This window comes from Peromyscus eremicus, chromosome 14, assembly GCF_949786415.1.
Source record: "Peromyscus eremicus chromosome 14, PerEre_H2_v1, whole genome shotgun sequence".
Lineage (NCBI taxonomy): Eukaryota > Metazoa > Chordata > Mammalia > Rodentia > Cricetidae > Peromyscus > Peromyscus eremicus.
In genome coordinates this window covers 26,907,836-26,931,736 of record NC_081430.1, presented here as the reverse complement: position 1 = coordinate 26,931,736, position 23,901 = coordinate 26,907,836, and the positions used below count along the sequence as shown (strand labels likewise).

At 36.8% G+C, this 23,901-nt stretch overlaps 1 protein-coding gene across 15 annotated transcripts in view; it reads right to left on the bottom strand.

Moving 5' to 3' along the window:
* Positions 1-23,901, bottom strand: part of Mipol1 (mirror-image polydactyly 1) — a 289,666-nt gene that overhangs the window by 163,332 nt on the left and 102,433 nt on the right. For all 15 annotated transcript variants that reach the window (XM_059280057.1, XM_059280059.1, XM_059280062.1 and 12 more), the window contains 2 exons: positions 21,495-21,528; positions 21,065-21,235 (listed from right to left, as the gene is read on the bottom strand). In XM_059280057.1, the coding sequence (XP_059136040.1) occupies positions 21,065-21,235; positions 21,495-21,528 (205 nt within the window). The remainder of the gene's footprint in view (positions 1-21,064; positions 21,236-21,494; positions 21,529-23,901) is intronic.

The following is a 23,901-nucleotide window of genomic DNA, read 5'->3' as shown; positions in this document are numbered from 1 at the left end:
ATTACAACATTGTGGTAGTTTGAATAGGAATGCCCCCCATAGACTCATGTGTTTGAGTACTTGGCCCACAGGTAGTGGCACTACTAGGAGGTGTGGTCTTGTTGGAGGAAGTGTGTCATTATGGAGGTGGACTTTGAGGTCTCATATGCTCAAGCTAGGCCTAGTGTGACAGTTTCCTTTTGCTCCTGTGGATAAAGATGTAGAACTCTCAGCTTCTTCTCCAGTACCACTTCTGCCTCCATGTTGTCATGTTTCTCACCACGATGGTAATGGACTGAACCTCTGAACTGTAAGCCAGTCTCAATTAAACGTTTTCCTTTATCAGAGTTGTTGTGGTCATGGTGTCTCTACACAGCAATAGAAACCATAACTATGACAAACATAGTAAGAAAAAGTCACGACACTCTGGCAGACTGATAGCCAACATTTAATAATTCATACGGTTAAAACACCCCCAAGCTTTAGGTTCTGAGAAAAAAAAAAAAACCTTTGGGACCATAATTCACTGAACTTCATTTTTCCAAAAACTTCTTCTCCATGAGACCATAAATTCTATTAGAGATTTATAAATATTTTCAAATTGCCATTACTGTTGCCATGTCCACTTGTATCAATTACTACTACAAGTTCCTCATCCATAGTTATGTAGACTAGGCTGCACCAGGTCTGTACATTCAAAGTGGGCAAGAATTTACTATGAAAATCTAAAATATACTACTCCTAGGTAGATCTATTTTTCTAGCTTCATGATAATCCACTTATGTTTAACTAGATTTCTACCTTAAACTCCATAGAAGTTCTGTTCATTTCAAGAATCAAAACCAATTTGCTTCTCAAATTGAAGTTTGACCCTACTGGCTCGCATTCATAGAGCTTGAATGCACCATACTTAGTACTGGAGAAGGAAATTAATTTCAATCTCATCCAACTCTGAACCCTATGAGCTACAATAATAACCTGTCTGAAAGATATGCCCATTGGAGCAGTAGTGGCAAAAATATTATGTAAGAAACCAACCACTTTTTAAAATTGGATTTAAGACCTGCTTCATTAGCTGGAACAAGCCTTATGTGAGTAAGCAACCACTTTGATTAGATTTAAGGCCTACTCAATGAGATGGAACCCATGTGGCTAGATAGGTCATGGGCCCTCTTGGAAGCTTATTACTATTATTCTGTGAAATGAACACAGAAATAAAACAATTCCTAATGATAAATGGCCATAACCATAGCTAAGTGCATCACACATCCCTCAACAGAGAAGCTTCTTCTTGAAATAGATAGCAATTAACACAGAAACTCACAATTTATACAGAGAACAAGAGATTTCACAATTCTTAGCCCTAAATAGGATGTTAATAACACCTTTATACTCAAATCTCATGGATCTATGCAGAAGAGGGGAGATTTTTAGGTGCCAGACATGGTGGATGATTTCAAGGAAATAGAATCTTCCAGACATAGCAGGGCATATGCATTTATGAACTCAAAGACTGACATCATGCAAAGGACATGCACAAATTCAAGCCAGAAAAAGTTCCAGAAATGAGTAAGGGAAGTGGACATAAAGCACTATTCCATCTAAGAAGCTAATTGCAATTGACAGCTGCTGGGAGAAGGAAAACAATCAATGTTTTCAGGAGAGAGACACTAGATACATCAACCACAAACCCAGGACAGGCTCTGTGCTAGCCAACGCAAAGAATAGACATTGAACTCTCTCTGTGTGTCTCTCTGTGCCCCCCTCTCTCTAAGAAATAGAAAGAATATAAAGGAAGGTGGAGGAGGAGGGTCTGAGAAGGAAAACGAAAATGATCAAAATATATTGAACAAAATTCTTAAAGAATAAACAAAAGCACTATTAAAATACATGTTCTTATAAATGGTCAAATGAGAAAATAATGGCAGGTTGTTATATTAGACCATTGTTATCATGGGAACCAGTATATTGTGTAATTAGTAGGACATTACCTAGGGATATGGATTTGACTTTCCTGAAGACGATGCTGCTGGGAAACGAAATGCTTGTGAACTCATAGAATACTTTATCTACAACCATGGTCACCCACAAGCATTGCTTCTGCCCAAGGAACTCACTTTATAGCAAATGACGAATGACAACAAAGCTCTAGAAACTTACTGGGTTTTCCCATGTTCTCATCTGTCTCTTTTGACTCCCCTTACCCAATGACTCAACACAATCTCAATCAAAGCTTTACCAGAGAATTTTTGGAAATTGAAAATCATAATATTTAGAGGAAAATGCAAATAGAATAAGTGCCTGAAGCTGTAATAAAGTGAAGGTGAAAGCCTTGACTTGCCTGACTCCAAACTTTACAGTTATCAAGTCAGTGTAAGGCTGACCTAAGTATAAACAAAGAACCATTAGAGTAGAACTGCATGTTCTGAAATAGACACAGTTATAACTTCAAGAGCCATTCAGCAGGAAAAGCATCTCTCAATCAATGATGCTACAACTAGATATTCATCTGTCACACAGATTCAAAACAAATCACAAAAGGAAAAATTAAATCAACTGCATAGAAGAAAATATAGGACAATATATTTGGAATCTTGGAGTAAGTAAATAATTCTCACACAAGACATATATGTTATATTTGACCATTAAAAACAGCAACAACAAAAACAAAACAAAAATTAAAAAAAAAAAACCCAACTTCTGGTCTGTGCAGATGGTTCAGCAGTAAGAACACTAGATGATCTTTCAGAAGACCCAGGTTCAATTCCCAGGACCCACATGGCAGCTCACAACTGTCTGCAATACAAGGCCCAGTGGAGTCAATGCTCTGTTTTGGACACAGGAGGGTACTGCATACATATGGTATACAGACATATATACAGGCAAAACACCCATATGCATAAAATAAAAATAAAGGTTAAATTTTTTTTAAATAAAATAAAGTGAATAGGTAAATAAAAACTAGGAGAAAATATGACTGATACACCTAAGTGACAACAGACTTCATCAGAATCTATAATGATCTACAAATCAATAACAGAAAGTCAGATCGTAAAATTGAAAATTAGCAAAAAGATTTAAAGAAATACTTCAAAAAGAAAAATATAACTAGCTAGCCAGTAAACATAAAAATGTTCAACATCATTAGGCACTGAGAAATGCAAATTAAAAGCAGAATGACATACCACTGCACATTTACCAGAATGATTATGATTAACAATGGTGACAAGAATATGTTGGCTAGTATATAGAGAAAGCCAAACTTAAGTAAATTACTAAGTATAAAATAAAAGAGTCCCTTTTGTGAAAAAGTGTATATGTTACTCAAAAATTAGTATATTTCTATTTTATGACTTAGAAATATCACTCCCAGGTATTTAACCAAGTAAATAAAAACATGCATCTACAAAAAAAACTCCTTGTACAGGAACTGCCACAGATATTTTAACAGATTAACAACAGAAATGATTCAAATGAGCATTTATAAAAGATTGAATACAAATGTAATATTAAACAACAATGAACAATGTTACCTAGTAATAAAAATGAGTAAACTGATGGAAAAATAAATGAATACACAAATATTTTGCTAACATTGAATGCTTCTGTGTACATGAAGTTCTATAAATAAAAGGCAAATCTTTAGTTTAAACAAATCAGAGAAGCTCTTTGGATCAAGCAGGGTAATGGAAAGGGATATGAATAATAAAAACCTCTTAGAATATTAAAACAGAAGTGTTTTAGATACTCATAGGGATGTGGTGATATGAGTATAAACATCAAATTGCCTACTTAATAATTATGTGTTTTATTTGTGAGTGTAAATTTTATCTAAAATCAACATTGTGAAAAAATAAAAAGCAAATACTAAAAATGAAAAATACTTTGTTTTTTGTGATCATTCAAAAAACCTCAGAAAACTCAAATTACATGTTTATGAGTTATATACTTATCAAAAATTTTAGAAGGGATACTTTTTAAATATACATATATTACTGCATATTTTAATTGACTTTTATTAACATTGTCATAATTTTAATATACTTGGATCAGAATAATGAATTAACATGCAGCTTTGGCTTTCTCAAGTGATCATAATACTGAAACAGGCTACTAGTAACAAAAGAAACCATTTTCCTTTGAATCTTTCCAAGATTTTGACATTAAATATTTAAATTAATTCCAGGAGGAGGTTTGGGAGTCTGATCTTTTGTGATCCCAGAGCTTAGCATTATGATAGATGAGTCAAGTAGCAATTAATCAAACAAACCTGTATGCAAATGCACAGGCATAGCCACAGAGTCATTCTCCAAAGAGAGGCCTGGTGAAGGCCAGGTTTATGTTGAAGCATCCAGCTCTTAGGACTACAGACAAGTACACTGCTTGACAGATTAGCATTCTTCCTGGATTATTTGCAGAAGCAGATGAGACATTTTAATTAGCTATTTATTTCTTTAAAGATAAAACGTAATACACATATGTCTATATAATACTTTAAGATATTAAGGGAAAATTTCCTCATAACAATGGAGATACTGAACAAATACTCATGACAATTTGAATTTTATAAATGGGTTTATAAAAGCTATCAAGTAGTTTTCTCAGACTCCTACTATAAACTTCAGTGCCCTTTCAAAATCCCATCTTTGTAAAAAAAGATACTTTCAAGTCAAAATAGTTTATAACAACGATTCTGCAGTATTTAGTCACTTTTAGTATCGAATGTGTTCAACCTGAGGTCATGGTTCATATCTACATCCCATGCAGTCTTGTCAGGTATGCTCCTCGTCAGCTGTGCTCACAAGACCTGTTGTGGAAGGCAGCACTGCTTTGTTGCCACACTAAATAACAGCCCTGACAGTAGAATTATACTCCTAATGCAGCTTACTGTACTTTTAAAAGTAATGTTTATAATGCTGACAAATGATGATCCTTAGGGAGATAATTGTAGTTACTGCATTGCCAGCTTTTTAACATGGCAAGACTATGGACAGAGCTTCAGAAGTGGTATGGAGTAATAATAATCACCACCTGAGTGATTTACAGGCACTGCCAATAGAGGCAGAGTAACAGAAAACCTAAATCTATGTGTAAAAACGAAGGAAAGTGTTGAAAGTATCATGTTACACACAAAAAATTGTGGGATATACCTAAATCAATGTGTGAAAAGTAATTGTGTTCATGAAAAAACAACCAGAAGACTCAGTCAGTATTCTAAATTGCCAAACTCCCTTTAGCTCATCTGAATTCCTGTTAAATTATCAAGGTTTTCTTTCCTTTTCTGTGGAAAATTGTGAGTTGAACAATGTCTTATAGCTAATGAAATACTATAGGAAAATGGCAATGCTAGATTATTGCACTATCATAAATTAAGACAGAAAAATACTGTCACAGATACTTAACATACTTCAGGAATGAAAAAAATTACATCAGTGCAAGAAAATGTAGTTCAGAAACAGATCTATGTCCATACTCACCTGTATACCTACAAGGGCTCCAATGTAAGTCATTGAGCTGTAAGCAAGGAATCCAAATTTACAACTTTATAAATATGTGGCTCTGGGTCAAACCAACCAGACATTCATATGAAGAAATAGCATAAATGATAATACAAAAACTAACCAAAACAGTGAGATCTGGAAGAGATCCAGGAATTTACTTGGTGACTAAATTACAAAAAGAACTTGGGTGGATTCCTGTGCTGGCAAGGCTGATGCTGCACTACGTTATGTTTTTGAGGTATGGTCTCCCACTAACCCTGAAATTTACTGTTTTGGCTAGAGTGGCTGGCCAGAGCCCCTGGGTGTGTCTGCCTCTGCCCCACAACACAGGAGTTCCTGAGAGCTGCTACCACACCTGACTTAAAAAAAAAAAAAGACAAAAACCACGGGCACTGGGAGCCAAACCAAAGTCTTCAGGCTGTACAACAAGCACTTTACTTACTGAGTCATCTCCCCAACCCTACTGACTTCAAGTGTTGTGTTCTTTCGATCATTACAGCTGGACACTCTAGAACTTTAAGTTAATTGAGAAACTGAGAATTATCAAACACAGACTCACCAGTTTTAATCATTAGGATCTTACTCTCTGGAAAAGCCTCTCTCCCTAGTTGCCTTCCTTAATACTTAGCATTCCTTTTCCTCTTTCCACAACAGACCTGATGGCTCATGGCTATAGTGACTGGTTCTTCTCCACTGAAGCCTCAGGCTTCTTATAATCAATTCTCTACAGAAGCTGCCCCAACAGACATGCAAATATTGAGAGAGGAAATCAGACAATACCTGAGTTTTAAAAACAAATTCACTTCTCTAATTCTCAAGTGTGCATTAAGCTTTGCCTAGAAAATCTGCATTTTTTGGTTATGTTCATTACATACCAAGAAAACTATTCTCAACTGGCTTTACTTTATAAACTTCAATTAATCAATCTAACATCATCACTCAGAAAAGGACAGACACCTCAACTGTATCTTCCTACTGCTAAATTTATGAACTTACCGGTACAGCAACCCACCCAAGTTCTTTTTGTACTTTACTCACAAAGTAACTTCCTAGATTTCTAACAAACCCAATTCTTCATGTGTCATTTTTTCTATAGTCCGTATACTTTCCATCTACATGTTTATACCAACACTCACTACTGCAATTCTCTCCCTTAAAACATCTCTGCTCATTTCCTTTTCCTACTATCTCTCATTAGAAAATAAAAACTCACCTAAGATATTACACAAACTTTTCTACTTAACATTAACCTTCTACATCCATTACAGGGAGGCAAAAATATTGTGTATATCCACTGTGTTCCCCTCCTCATTTTCCATTTTCCTATTGAACCACACTATTTGCCTCTGTCTTGAACTAAATCTTGTAGAAGCCTTCAACATCACTCACATGACCGATTCTTTTTTCTGCCTTATCCTCCTATGCCTTATAAGAAAACAACCATCTCATTTCACTTCCTTGAGTATTCCTAACACTCTCATTAGTTTACTTCAGTTGACATTCTGTTTTGATGCTCCTACTTTGCCAACTGCTAGCACATGCTACAGATGTTGGTCATGGGCTCTGTTCTTCCTCTAGATTTTTGTAGTGGCAAAGATTAAATTAACTATATGCTGATGACTCAATAGCCAAGTCCTTGGTTAATATTTATTTTTATCAATATTACTTTCCCTTACTAAATATTTTTATTCTCCCCCAAAACATCTTTCATCACAATAGCAAATATCATCAGTGTTTGAGCCCAAATAATGGAGGTCAGCCATGTCCTTCTGTTCCTTCTGCCCAAATCCAATCTATCTTCAAAGTTCTATTCATAGGGTTTTTCAAAATCTTTCCCGAATAGGTTCTCTTCTCTAGACCTCGTTTTTGTTTCTCTAAGCAAGACACCAGTGTTACCTGCCATGAGACTAGTCCAATGCTTTTTCTCTTGTTAATAGCTTCTAGCTTACACACTGGTTCTCCTGCTAATGAAGACCTATTTGTAGTGGGTACCTGTTCCACCTATGACCTTGAGGTACCAGCCCCTAGGGCATGTCCTTGGGACTAGCTTAGGACTTGAGGGGCAGGTATACCTCACTCTGTTCTCTCACTCTTGGGCCTGGACAGTGTGGACTGACTCAGGCAGCAGAAGCAGTGTGGGACTAGCCATCAGTCTTCCAAGACTCTGCCACGATTTTGCCTATCCTGTTTAGTGAGTTGTTCTCCCCAATTTATATCATAATAAACTCCCTAATATCCCTTTAGCAGACTCCCTTGGATTTCTCGTTATATCTACTTAAAGGAAAATTCAGATCTGTCCCCTGCCTGTGTCTTTATTTCATCACCCGCCAATAAAATCCTCCCTTAAAATACTTCACTTGAATATAAATTAGGTATTTTCATCAACAACTTAAATGTATTAGCTTCTTTGTCACAGGGTACTGTTGATTACTTCCTTTCTGAAGGAATGTTATCTCTACAGTTCTTTGCATGGCTCAATCCTCTTCTTTTCAAGTCTTAGTTCATCTGTTTATCTTATCAGAGTCATGCTTTGATCACTCCATTAATTCTACCACCAACCACTGTCATGGAATATTATGTTAACTATGTAACGATGTGTTACATTTGTTTATGCTGTGGAATATTACCTGAACTGTGTAAAGGTGTGTTACATTTGTTTATGTTGCATTTGTTCAATAATGTAAGGATGTGTGTTTAATTATGTAAAGATGTATTGCATTTGTTTCACCTTGCCTCCTTAAGGCACCTGATTGGTTCTAATAAAGAGATGAATGGCCAATAGCTAGGCAGAGAAAGGTTAGGTGGGGCTGGTGAGCACAGAGAATAAATAGGAAACTAGAAAAGAACAAGAGAAAGAGAATGAGAAAGAAAGGGACACGCCCAAGCCCAGCCAGCCAGGCAGCCACCAGCCAGCCAAATGTGAGAAGTAGTGGAAGTAAGATATACAGAAGGAAGAAAGTTAAAAACCCTCAGGCAAAAGGTAAAGAGAAACAGGTTAATTTAAGTTAAAAGAGCTGGCCAGTAATGAGCCTAAGTTAGGCCAAGCATTCAAAACTAATATGTCTCTGTATCATGATTTGGGAGCTGGGTGGTGGCCCAAAAGAAAGCCTTGTACAAACCACAGTCTTTCTCCATTATTTTGTTTTAATTACACCACTACCTGATAATACTTTTATTTGTTTATTCAATTCCTGTATCTCATTACAAAATTGTAAGTTCTACAAGAGTTATAACCATTTATCTTCGGATGATGATGACCATGGTATTACTGTTGAGATCCAATACAAGGCACATAATTGGCACTCAGTAGAACATGAACCGACGGAAAATATTTCACCATTTTTATTTATTACACTTTGAAACAGATCAAAAACTGTCCATTTATTCATCAGTCAAATAAAGCTAATTAAGTTCAAGGGTTCAACAATTCAGTAGATATATAGTTAGTACCTATAATGTCATAGGATTATCAAAAACAAAATACACAAAAATAGTTCCAATCTCCATGGTAGAAAATATAATAGCCATAAAATGAACTAATTATAGTATGTTATGGCAAGTGCTGTAACAGGATACATAGTAAAGTGCAGGAAAAAAGGACAGTCATCAATATTATTTCATGTGAGAAATATTCATGGAAAAATATTTAAATTGGTCTTAAAATAGAGGGCAGAAGGAAGACTGATCAGAGAAAGTATGCTCCAGTGACAGGGATAACCATGCTTAAAACCAAAACAGATATCTAAAACAGCATGTCAATGTGCTTTTCATGTTGATCAAATGTCTCCCTAGAGTTTTGTTTTCATTTCTGTGTTGGATTTGCTAGAGCTGAAGCTTGGTGTTTGGTATGGGCTTGTGGCTTATAGAGAGACAGATCTGGTTATGAACTGCTTAGCTGAATTTCCTTAATTACCCTGATGATAACCCCCCGGTTTCTTTCTGCCTTTTGTACTTGTCAGCTCTAGGCTCAAAGGAGTTGTCACCTGCAGTATTTATTCTAGCCTGGGCAAAATGAAGTCACTAAATTACAAAAGAAAAAGGTGTTTATTATATCCAATACAAGTAAAGTATTAAATGATTTAGAAATATTTCAGAGACAACCCAGACAGGGAAAAATCAAATACTACTGGTTTAAAAACAAAACAACAAAAGCCAAGTATCAATAAAATGACTCCTAATGTCACTCTGCTATACCCATAGACCAGTGCCTTGCTCAGCCATCATTAGAGACTAACCTAAAACTAACCTAATTTCTCCAGATCCCGAAGGAAAAAAATGAGCTCCTGTCACTAAAGCTAAGAAACTCCACCAGGCTGGGCGGTGGTGGTGCATGCCTTTAATCCCAGAACTTGGGAGGCAGAGCCAGGTGGATCTCTGTGAGTTCAAGGCCAACTTAGTCTACAGAGCGATATCTAAGACAGGCTCCAAAACTACATGGAGAAATCCTGTCTGTTTTAAAAAAACAAACTAAAAAACAAAAACAGAATTTCCACCAGATCCTATGATTCTGTTGCTGCTTACTGATATCTAACATACAGTCAACTGTGTCTCTTTGCACAACTAGCAAACTACTAAAGAAATCATCAGTAACGTGGATATTTGAATATATTTGAAATAATTTATCTGTGAAATCTTGAAACTCATGCTAGTACCAATGGCTATGCATATAGAGAAGAAAGATATAGGACTGAACTGAAAATTAGCCATAAATGGACTCCTTAACTTAGTAGTTTAAGTTTAGTTTATCTCCAGGGCACTACAAAATTCTAAAGTATTAGATTCTGCAAAAATTCTTCTATTTAACAACCAAAATGCCTTATATATTTGGTACAATGGTTTAGTTATGGGCCAAATGCATCTTCTAAAGGAAAGTTGGTCTCTATGTGGCAATGTTCGGGAGGGTAAAACTTCTGAGGGATGGAGCCAAACGAAAGGCTGTTAGTTCACTTTGAGACCTATTATTGGAAGAGATTAACATAGCTAGCTCTGTGGCACACATCCATCAGATTCTATAAGATGCAGTTGTTTTAGAAAGGGCAAAGTTGGCACATGAATCTCTCAAACTTGCTGTCTAACCATGTGATCTCTTCTACAAAGTACTTCTACTACTCAAAAGATGAGGCCACCCAACCTTGAACTTGCAGTCTACAAAAACTATATGTAAATAGAACTCTATTTATTAAGTCTCCATCCTCACTTATTTTGTTACAGCATCAGGAAATGGACTAGAGCATATGGAATGATAAAGTGAAAGATCCAACAAATCATCTGGAGAAATGGAAGTTCCAGCTCTATCTTTCAACTCTAGGCATTTCTGCAATTTATTTAACATACAAGCATAAACTGATCAAATGACAAAGAAGAAAGGATGAAGAGTTGGTGTATAAGATGCCTTGTGGATCAAATAAAATTCTAATTATAAATAATTTATTCTTTCAAAGAATGAAAGTTTTTCTGTACTCAGTTTGAGATAAAAGAAATATGGAAAAATTTGTTATAAATAAGAGTACAGTGTAAATAACTAAGTTTGATTTGAAATATAAATTGTCAACTGCATCAAATTATCACTGAATATGACATTTTTCAGTATTTATAAGAATGATACTAGAATTTTTCTATAATTATGCAGAAGCAGTATGTTTGGAAAATTTATAATTATTTAAGTAGCTTTAATTCAAGGTGATATGCTGTGGATATCGCTCTGTATAAATAAAACACTGATTGGCCAGTAGCCAGACACCAAGTATAGGTGGGACTAACAGAGAAGAGAATTGAGGGAACAGGAAGGCAGAGATGGAGACACTGCCTGCAGCCGCCGCCAGGACAAGTAGATGTAAGGTACCAGTAAGCCACGAGCCATGTGGCAAAGCATAGATTAATAGAAATGGGCTGAATATAAGAGTAAGAGCTAGACAATGATAGGCCTGAGCTAATGGCCAAGCAGTTTAAATAATATAAGTGTCTGTATGTTTATTTTATAAGTGGGCTAAGGAACTGCCGGGGCTTGGCGGGACTCAGAGAGAAAACTCTCCAGCTACAGTGATATCAATTTGGTATTTTTTAAAATACTCAAAATCTAATTTATTTATGACAAAAAATACCAAAAATTTATAGGTATTTTACAAAACACACATGTAAAACCTATTACAGAATGGAAAGATCAATAAGTCATCAAGAGCAGAGGAGAAAACAATAAATGTAATCTGATATCAAGGATGGATCCTGCAGTAACAAGAAGACGTTAATAAAAACTGGTGAAATCTGCCAGGCAATGGTGGCGCACACCTTTAATTCCAGCACTCGGGAGGCAGGGCCAGGTGGATCTCTGTGAGTTCAAGGCTCACCTAGGCTACAGAATGAGTTCCAGGACAGGCACCAAAGCTACACAGAGAAACCCTGTCTCGAAAAACCAAAAAAACAAAACAAAAAAAACTGGTGAAATCTGAATGATGTGGAATGGAGTTACTGTATCCATGGTGCTTTCTTCTTTTTATTAATAGTATTTTTATTAATTCTTTGAGAATTTCATTTTAGGTATTTTGATTATATTAAACTCCCCAACTTCTCACAAATACCTTCTCAGAAACCTCAACTCCTTACTAACCAAATTCTGAGACTTTTTCCCCCACAAAGCCAGTTTGTGTTGCCCAACTACTTTGAGATTTCATCTTACATTCATTAATATGGCTAAGATTGATTTAAAAAGTAACAGCACAAGCTAGTGTAAAGGAAACACACAACTATTACTGGTCAGACTGCAAACTTGTACAGTCACTATGAAAACCAGTGTGGCAGTTCCTCAGGAAGATGGAAATCAATCTACCTTAAGACATAGCTATACCACTGTTGGACATATACTCCAAAGGTGCTTCATCCTACCACAGGGATACTTGTTTAAGCATGTTCATTGTTGTTATATTCATAATAGCCAGAAACTGGAAACAACCTGGATGTCCCTCAACAGATGAATGGATAAAGGAAATGTGGTACATTTATACAATGGATATTACTAAGTGTTAAAAAATGAAATCATGAAATTCTTAGGTAATGGATGGAACTAGGAAAAAATCACCCTGGTGAAGTAACTCAGACCCAGAAAGACAAATATGGTATGTATTCACTTATATGTGAATATTAGCTGTTAAATCAATGATTAGCAAGCTACAATACACAGAACCACAGAGGGTAGGTAGATACAGAGTAAGGGAATGTCAGAGGACAGAATACTTATTGATGGACTAAATGAAGGGGACTGGAATTAAAGGTCAAGTGGGGACAGTGAGGGAAGAGATTGAGGGAGGAAGTATAGGAGAGACAGCTAAATTTAAGGGTCATTTGAGGGGTAGTATGGAAACCTAATACAGTAGAAACTGCCTAAAATATATACATATATGAAGATGAAATTGCCAAATAATGGGGGAGACAGAGCCTCAACTGGAAATATCTTGCCACCAAATGATGCTTCCAATATTGAGAATGGGTTACATCTAATTAATTTGCTAGCCGAAGGGCTCTCATGGAAATCCCCAAATAACCCAGACTGTTGCCAAGGCTGGTTGCTCTCCACAAATGGATAGTAAGGTCCTATTGATGAAGACAATACCTACATAATTCATGGAACATGGATAAGTCAGTCTGGTGCCTACCCAGAGTATTCAGCCCTTTAGACTAGTGTTTTGGGTATCAGAAGGTACTCTGAATGATACCAAAGGAGAAATGTAAACCCCAATCCAGCTATAAACTCTTTGATCTACAATAGTGTCCTGACTTCAAGATATGCTAGTGCAATGGTGGCACAAAGCTTGTGGGAATAACCAAACAACCAATATTATTTTACAAAGGCCCACTCCATGAGATTGAACCCATACTTGACATTGCATTGTTGACCAAGAATCTGAGACTAGATATAACCCAGTGACCTGGGGAAAACCAAATATTACTTTTAACTAAGGGAACATAGCAATAAGATGACTCCTAATGACTACTATAATCTTGGATCATTGCCTTGCTCAGCCATCATCAGAGACGCTGCTTCTTGCAGTAGATGGGAATAAAAACAAAGACACACAGTTAGACAATATGCAGAGAATAAGAGACCTTGGAACACACAGTGCATTAAATTTGTGCCCTCAGGTTCAGGGAACCCTTTGGAAGCAGAAGTGGAAAGAGGGTAAGAGGCCATAGAGGATGGAGGACACCACAGAAAAAAAAGCCTTTAAACACAACAGGACCAACACACATAGAGAATGAGGCAGCATACACAGGACCTGCATGAGTCTATACCAGATGAACTCCTAGAGCTGAAAGGAGAAGTGAACACATGTCCCATCCCTAACCCAGAAGCTATCTCCAATTGATAACCACTTGCAAATGAAAATTTAGTTTTATCCAAGAGGTTCTCACTGGGAAAACAAGCTTCTCTCAAGGGTAGGCCACAGAAAAGAAACTGAACAGCATCTTCGGAGGTTCCTTGTCTACTAATATCATGCCAGGGCTCTTCCTTTTATCTTCTTAATTTTATCTTAAAAAATGTTTTATTTTTTAACCTACAGGTCCTTTGCTTATATATTATAGATTATAGTTTTGTGTTTTTTTATGGGATTCCTGAGTGTGCATGAATGAGAAGATCTCAACATCTATATCTGTATCATGTGCCTTTTCTTGGGCTCTTTTTCTTGTTTGTTTTGTCCTATTCTGAAGTGTTTCTCTTTGTGTTATCTATCATACTATATTATATCATATTATTTTATTATTATCCTTTAGATGCCTGTTTGCTTTCTCATGAGACAGAGACAATGGATCCAGATGGAGGAAGAGGAGGTGGGAAGGAACTGTGAGGACCAGATAATTTCTTGGATATTCTTACAAAACTCAAAGTTTTATAACTGAAAGTAGAAATTATTTTCAAGATATTAATCTTCATTTAGGCTAGATTGTAGATATCAATCAATTGAAATGATGTATTTTATATAGTTTTTAAAGATGAAATGGGCCGCAGTCTATATTTAACATGCAGTATGCATTTATTTTTCATAAACTTAAGAAAGTAGATAAAATTTAAAATATTTTAGAATTTATATATTATATTATATTTTTTCCAAGCAAGTAAAAATAACTTCAGATATCTCTTCAACAACAGAATGATTTAAAATTGAATAGACAACAAAAACCTCAAAACAGGTGTCTAATTTACAAATTTAATGGCAAATATTGGTCTTGCACATCTGGATTGCAAAGTTTCACTTACAGAGTTTAAAAATATGAACAGGGCCATGTGTGCTGGCATACAACTGTACTTTCAGGGAGGCAGAAGAATCTATGTCACTTCAAGGCCAGCCTACATTACACTTCAAGTTGAGTGCGAGCTAAGCCCTAAGAACTTGTCTTAAAAAAATAATAATAAAAAAAGAGTCCATAGCTTTTCCCCACCCTGAGAGTTGTACAGAGCTTGGGTATGGAGTGGAGTTGAGGACCTGAACTTAGACTAGGTAGAGAGCTTCTGCAGTTGTGCTGGACTCATGTGACTTCATTGGAGGAACAGGGTTTTGCAGTCTTAGAGAGAGGAAACAGACATTAGAATACAGGATCTCTAAGAAAAAGTCCTTATGAACACTCAACTCTCAGTTCAAGAGGCCTTACCAAACTATAAGAGTGACACTCAAGTAGACAAAGACATACCTCCAGCCACCACAGACAGCTTAGCATCTTGGATAAGGAGAAACTATATTGATTAAAAAGAAACATTTTATGAATTAGAAAACATGTGGTTAAGTGGTAGTTGTGAACAAGACAGAAGTTATATGAACTAATAGTGAAGTAGAGAAGTGGTCTTTAAATGGAAGCACACAGTAAAAGAAAATGTAAAGGGAAAAGGGAAAGGACACAGGTCAAATGCAATGAGGCTGAGAGATGATGAAATGGCTAGGGACATGCAAAGTTCTCTTTTTGAATGAAGTTGTAAGGTGTACCTAAGGAGAAAGAATGAAAATGTCCTCTATAGAGAACTGCTAAAAGGTAAGACTGAAAAGAAATAAGAAGAGCCTTTTCTTGGGCTCTTTTTCTTGTTTGTTTTGTCCTATTCTGAAGTGTTTCTTCATAAATAGTGGTCATAAAATTCAGTTCAGTTTGCAAGTTTGTATGAATTCCCCTTGTTATGCAAAGCTGTGAAAGTGCAAAGAGATTAAGTAGGCTTTGATTATTCCTGGTGGGTAAGACAAAAGAAGAGGAAACATGCTAACACTAAGCTATTTCTCCAGATAGATGGCTGTAAAGCATAAAGTGCTGAGAAATAAATGGTAGGTGAGTGCTCAATCCTAAACAAGTTATTCATGCCATCTCAATGAGGTTCAGGGCACACTATAAACAGGGAGCACAAAGAACTTAAGAGTCAGAAACCAAGAATGTGGGAGCTCACAGAGGCTTCCTACTGAGAACTTACTCAGGGTCAGAGAATCTGAGCTTGCTTTACCCAGCAGGGCTGCATAAAGAGATAATTTGGCCACAGGTGTGTTTACCAGGTATTTGGAAGGGGCTACACTTGGCTGTATGGTGTGCTCTGATCTTGCAAGGGGGAGGTCTTTTGCCTCTCCCCTTGGCATATTATAAAAAGACCTTTACAATAAAGGATGAGGCTGGTGGGTATTGACCCAGGCCCTCAGAAAGCAATCCTGTTTCTGTCTTTCTTCTCCTTGACTAGGTCTCTCTAACTGTCTGTTATTTCTTAATCCCTCTGTCCTCCACCTAGGAGCACTTCAAAAGGTGGGAGCAGGTCAGAGCTGGACTCCTACAGACTCCCACAGATGGTGCCCTGAAATGGGACTTAGGTATGGAAGACAAAGAGAAGGAACATCACGGAGTAGGGGGCAGGCCTGGTAATGAATTAAAGGAGGTGGTGATACTCTAATCTTCCAAGAGTAAAAGCTGAGTAGTTAAAGTTAGGCTGCAACAAAATTTCTAAAAAAGTTTTGATGAAGGTGGAGAATATATGCTTTAGGGCTAGGAATATGGTGAAGGTTTAATATAAAGTAATTTAGAGTGGAGTAGTTCTTCCCTGAGCACAGAAACGACCTGGGATGTAGAAAGCAGCATCCAGGACAGACCCGACACTGCCAACCTGGCAGTCTGAGAACAAAAAGCTGCTTCAGAGACTGACAGCTTCAGAAGCCCCCACCACAAGCAGCAGCAGCCAGGCACCAGCAGCCAAGAACCGTGGAGGGGTCATCAAGTTAACAGGCAGCAGACTCCCAGAGCCAGCACAAACAGTAGAGTTATGCACACTTCCTGCCATGGTTGTGCCACCAGTCAGCCTGCTGGATGCTGGCTTGAGGCTACATGCAACCTTGACCAGCCAAGCAGAGATGCAGCAGCTCTGCTAGAGGAAAACCTCAGGGAGCATCAGTGGCTTGGAGTGCAGCAGAGACTTTGGACCCCAGTGACCAGAGCAGGTCTGTCACCAGGAGCCAGAGTCCCCTGAGGCCAGAGCCCAGCAAGGGACACCCCCAGATAGCCATGAGACAGCTGGAGAACACAGAGTGCAGTGGGAGCTGTCCGAGAGACAAAGCCTCCAGAGAAAGATGCCCTGGGGTGCACACCAGGAGGGCCTGGGAACATGTGCCTTTGAATCTGTGTGTGTCCTTTTAGGGACACAGAGGCAGGCCTGACTACCTCAAGCAACAATGAGCAGGAAGCCCTGTGGTGGTCAGGCAGCATTCCCAAGGGCAGAACAGTGGCAGAGAAGTGGAAGACCCAGGGGAAAACTGCTGGCTGACAGGACTCCAGGGTGGGATGAGCCCTGGCATGGAGAGAGCAGCAGAGGTTTTGAAATCCTCCCTGCAATGAAACAATGAAACATATAGAATCTGAGTACCTATCAGCAGTGTGCTGCAGCAGTACTCCAGGCTGAATGGCGGAGACTCGCTGGAGGCCAGCCTGGGCTCCCAGCAGCAGGGTGAAGCAATTGGCTGTACAAATTCTGGGACTGGAGTGCCGGATGCAGAGCCACTGGCAGGGCAGGTAACTAGACCCCAGGAAGCTGGAGCTCTTAGCAGCTGGGTTTCCTCCAGAGCCCTGGGTGCTGATTGAGAGCCTCGGCTCATAGCAGCTAGGAGGTAGTTTGAGCCCTTGAGACATGAGGCAGTAGTGAGCCTCAGGACACAGGGTCTCTGGGCTGGTGATCTAGAGATGAGAGACAGACCAGGGCTGTAAAAAAAAAGCAGACTGGGAGCCAGCAGCTAAAGTCAGGCACCTTCTGTTTTCTGGAGGCAGACAAATGCATGGCTCCTTTAAGAAACAGCTTCCTGGTTCAGCTGGCTGCAAGGAGAACTCTTTTGAAAGGTTTTCAGAGGCTCAGTCACTATAACAACCTCCTTCTCCCTGTCTGTAGTAGAGTTCCTAGGGTAAGACTGCCATAAAATGCTGTTGTAACTGAAAGTGAAATTTCAGAGACTGGTGTTTGAACTGAATTGTTGCATTCAAGGAAACTGCAAAAAAAAATTGGTTGTGGGTTTGTTTGTATTTTGAACTTTACGACTGGTATCAGAAAGCTTTCAGTGGAACTTTAAGACTTGTATCAGAACTGTTGTTTTGAAGTTTTCAGACTTAAGAAATAGGATATACAGGAGTGATTCAATTGCAATGGGACAGTTTTGATTTTACTTACGAATACAGACTCTGTCAACTGTGATGACTTATGAATTATTTTGTGTATGCATATATGTTTTATTAACTGTGGTGACTCATGAACTGTTTTGTGTAAAAGTAGAATTGTTTTGTTGTAGGAATAAATTTATTTTTTCTACCCAGGCTCAAGATGAAGCTTAAAAAATTATAAAGAAAAGGGAGAGTAAATATTCCTCAGTCTCTTTAATTTTTTTAAAAAAGTTTCTTGTTCCTTGAGTGGATTAATGTTAGCCTGTGTTAATGAACCCTATGTTTTGTTAGCAAGAAATGCAAAGAATTCTATTGAGAGATTGCTTTTGGATGTTTGTTAAAGTTTGTAAAGTGTAAATAGTTCTATTGAGAGTTTGCTTTTGGATGTAAGTTTGTAAGAATTGTAATTATTTATAGTAATATTCATGCTAGAATTATGTTAACCTGTTAATGTTGATGAACCATGGTATGATGATGCTAAGAATTTATAGATTTGATATGGTTGCATAAGGAGTTTATTGATTTATCTGAAGCAGTTGCATCAGGAGTTTACTGATTGATTTGATGTGATTGCATCAGGAGTTTATTGATTGATTTGAAGCAGTTGCATCAGGAGTTTACTGATTTATTTGATGTGGTTGCATCAGGAGTTTATTGCTTAGTTGAAGCAGTTGCATCAGGAGTTTACTGATTTATTTGATGTGGTTGCATTAGGAATTTATTTATTTAAGAAAGGGCTTGGTGTGGCTAAGACTGCTGTAGGCATCTTAGACCCATTCAAAAATGCCATTTTATCTTTATCATCCTCTATTCCTTTACTGGAAAGTATGACATCCATAGGGAACAGGAGTAAAGCTATGATAATTCTGGCTACTTGTAAGCTCTTAGTAAAAAGCTGATTTGGAGCTGAATAAAGTTAAGCTCTATACCCTCACTTTGTATTATTAAGAACAGAGACCTGTAGGAGGCCACAGATGCTTGCTAGTGAAAACTTAGTCAGGGTCAGAGAATTGAGCTTGCTTTACCGAGCAGGGCTGTATAAGGAGATAATTTGGCCATGGGTGTGTTTACCAGGTATTTGGAAGGGTCTACACTTGGCTGTATGGTGTGCTTTGATCTTGCTAGGGGGAGATCTTTTGCCTCTCCCCTTGGCATATTATAAAAAGCCCTTTTCAATAAAAGACAAGGCTGGTGGGTATTGACCTAGGCCCTCCCGAAGCTATCCTGTGTTTCTGTTTTTCTTCTCATCAGCTAGGTCTCTCTTTCTATCATTTCTTAATTCCTCTGTCCTCCACCTAAGAGCCCTTCAAAAGGTGGAGCAGATGAGAACTAGACTCTCACAGACTCCCACACAAGAAGAATTGCTGTGAAATATTGTCTTGGTAAGACATAGTTGCTCCAATCAGAAACCCAAAGCAGATGTGGATGACTGCACTGGTTCGAACAAGAATGGGCTCTTTAATAATCACATATGAGAAAAGTGGATGCAGGGAGCCCTATCCCTCCCTGATGAGTTATTGACTATTGAAAGATTAAGAGAAAGAGAATATTGTGACCCCATCACCATACTCCAAGGGGTCATTCTAATCCATTTGTAACACAGATAGCCCTAGTTAAACTAACTCTTTTTCTCTCTCCCTCTCTCCAACCCTCTCTTTTTCACACACACACACACACACACACACACACACACACACACACACCCATCATGAATCTAGGAAAGTAACTGGTAGTGGGTGGTGTAAACAGGGATTGGAGGGAGATAAGAGTAGGGAAAGGTAACAGTAATCAGAAAACATTATACATATGTATGAAAGTGTTAAATAACAAAATTAGTTGATAAAAGAAGAGAGAACTGAAATCATGTGAAAGTTGGTGATAATTATGGTGAGCCAAGGAAGCTAAGATAGATAAGGTGAGAAACAAACATGAAGAATTTGGGATTAAAAAAAGAGTCAGTAAGATCCATTGAAACAGCACTAGTGAAATTGAGAACTTGCTGGAATAAAGCTCTGGAGAAAATGAACTAAGAAAGCTGGAGGTCCTAAGTGGAGATACTTGAATTAGAGAATGGTAACAATCAGAACAGAATATGAGCGTAAGAAAAATGGCATAAAGAGTACATGGCACACAGTAGGCAGAGGAAATAAGAGGCTGGTAATACTGACAGGAGTAGAAGGAAGAAAGAAACAGTGAAACAGATTCTGAAAAGGTCACAAAGCAAGGGCTGTAACATCATATATGTGTTAACTGCAGCCACAGGATATATGAGCAGTGTCGTCTTGTGCATGATGTACACCACAACAGTGGTGTAACTGTTGTGGAGGAGAACTTGAAACTCCTTAAGAGGATTGTGATAGACCCAGTATTCTCAAGAAAAAAATCAGAGTTGAATTAAAGCAAGAAGGTGTAAGTATGTTCATCAAATAATATGCTAATTTTTGACCCAAAATGTGTCAACACAGGCTCTGGGAATAAAGACTAAAAACAACAACAATAACAAAAAAAAAACCCCAAAACAAACAAAAGTCTTAGCACTTAAAAAACTGAAATGCAAATAAGAAATGTAATATAAAAGTGATTAATTAATGCAAGTATATTTTATTGCAGGTTAACATTTTATAAAACATTGCTTTACTAAGAAATTATTCACTAAATTATAGGATGCATATTCATAAAAGTGGTGCAGAAATTCAAACATTTTAATATAATGAAATATGTCTTGATTATATACTATAAACTAGTGTGAATTAGATAGCAGATAAGAACAAGAGAGAGAGAGAGAGAGAGAGAAGTGTCACAAGGAAACACATTTCTTTATATGATCATAAGACTCTAAGAGGGAAACAAAGACTCTCTGAGCAAAATTCATGGTTTCAGGACTTTAAAATAGAGGGAAATGGCACCTGTATGCTTTTCTGGGTACAAGCAGTTACCTGAGACAAAGCCGCATCCCGCTCTTCTATCACTGCATTCATTTCTTCTGTGGTTATTCTCTTTTTACATTCCTTGGTCTTGTAGATTCTATCCACAATTATAGCTCCATTCTTCTGAATAGCTATCCCAGTGTCTGCATTGTTTATTCTGCTCAGTAATTCCTGTAATGTCTACCAACACCATTATATGTTAGTCAGACATGAGGTTTTAATATATTTTATTTAATATAGGGTTTTAATTAATAGGCACATGTGAATTGTAAATTGACTGAGTGAAGTTATTGAATTTTCATATTGCAGCAAAGATGTACATTATTAGTGTGTCAATTCTTCTTTTTCCCACATCTTAGTTCTTGAAACCCACTCAATTGAACTTAAGCCTCTAAGATATAAGACTGACATCAAGAAATCTCCTCAGAGAATGGCTTACCATGTCATTTTCTTCAGGGTTAATATTTTCTAGCCTAGAAAAAAGGGACACAGAAAGCCTGATCAGTAGCATTTCCTTAGTGCAGCAAAATGAGTTCGCTTTTTAAATCTTTAGAACCTCAAGTAATTTCATTCGACTAGTCTTTAGAGTCAACCATGACACTGAACATATTAAAGTGGCACCTGCTCGACTCCGTCTTCCAATAATGCTCTCTATCTTCTGCTCTGACTTCAGACTGTTAAGTTATTAATGTTTACTGCTATATATGACTACAAGGATCAATTGTTCATATGTGTTTAGATGAAGAAAGTTCCCCAGTGATAGAAGCACTCTTTCTCATCATGATATTTATTCCTGTTCTTTCAATTCTGAACAGAAACTATTTCCTATCTTTTTTTGGACACTGTCACAAGTAAAAACAAAGTAAGCATTTTTTATTACGAAGTTTAACTATGATTCCTCAAAAGCAATGACAAATAATTACACTAAATTAAATCTGAAAATCTATTTCTGCACCTGTTATACAAACACACCAAACATACAAGCTGACCAAAATTGGACCATACTTTAGATGAGTGTTTATTTTTCTGTTCTCATATTTTATGGAATCATTCAATTGAAAGAGAAAGACATTTTTCCTCTCCATAAATGCATTTTCGAATAAGAATTATCATGTTTACTGAAATGCTTGTTAATATGGATGAACTGAGTAAATGTACTAACACAAAAGACATTCTAAGTGATATATCTTAGAAAACAGAATTTAGGCAATGATTAAATTAAGTAAATTAGAGAACAAATTGAGATGGATATTAGTAAATGACAATTATTTTTAAATTGTACTAAAACGTTTACAGATAAATTTCCCATCTTCAGAGGCCCTCTCCATATTTGCACTTTAGGGATTTAATATTTACCACAAAAAGGATGATACTAAAAAATAATAGAGACAATTGATAAATACTCCACAAAATTGTTCCAAATGTCACACTTGGGTAAATCTCATTACAATCATGGAAAAATTAGCTGTTTTTAAACATTGTGATTTAACAGAAAAATACACAAGCAGAAAACTCTATGTCTGTACACACTGGCATACTATGACTCAACAGTAAGATCTAGTGACCCTAATTACATACAACAGCGGCTCTCAAGCTGCTTCCATTCATATCTCCAGAAGAGCAAATATTCTTGTCTTTTATAGAGTTTCTCCAAATTCAATTACATTTTCAGACATACTACTTAATAAAAGCTTGTTTGACAAAAAAAGTAGCCACTTGTTTTGTACTCATTTCAAAAGCATAGCAGAAAATGAGAATTCTTGCACTATGGTCACAGTGAAAGTACTTGAATGTTGGTAGCATTTATCTTCACTTACTGGTTAGCTAAATAAAATTTTAAATGGAATCACATGTGGCAAAATATCTTAGTATTAAACTTTTGTAGGTGAAATCAAACTAAAAGCTGATCACTGTCGTTTCCAGAAAAATCAGTGTGAATATTTAAAATTTTCATAATTATTAAATACAAAATTAAAATGTGAAAGGACAGGTGATAATCAAACATTTAGATTGGTAGACTTCCGGTAATCTATAAAAGATTTTGATACTTATAGTAATAAGCTTGCTGTTTTAGTTTCCACCAAATAAAAATAATAATACAGGAATGTTACCCAATTTGTATATCTGAGATAATCAACAGAACATAGCATATGTGGTATTTCTATGTAATACTTATAAGTTGTTTTAGGGTATGGCAATATGAAAAATTGTTACTTTAAGGAGAGGAAGATAAAGAGTTTAAATGTTTTAAATGAGCAGCTTCACATTTTAGAAACAGTTGAGATAACTGAATTTAGTCTAGTAATAAAATCCGCAGCTAGTAATGGACAATTTTTAAGTTAAAATTGATTTCTTATTAAATACTAAATAATTATAAGGCATGTGAACTTATTTCTCAGACTTTAAAGAATTGTGTGAACAGTCCTAAAGTAATATGCAATGATTTTAATTTGCTAGTAAATAAACTTCGACTGTTTTTAGTGAGCCTTATATGATAGATCTAACATGCCAAGTAGAAGTGAACAAAGCCAATCAATTTGCTTTTTGTTCTCAATATTGTTCATTATCATTATTATTATTATGCATAATTAATCTGAGAAAAGCATCAGATCTAAAAATCTGTATGATCATGCATGCAGAACGTAAACTTATAAAAGACTGCTGTTCCTATTTCTCTTCTGCGTATAAAGACTTGTGGATGTATTTATCACAGATATCAAATATTAATGCCATAATATCTCAATTAAATTAAATAGAACAGGAGTCAGTAAATTTTTTTCAATTAGGAGGCAGACACTAAATATATTTGGATTAGCTTCTAGTCTCTGTGTTACCTCCTCAACCTT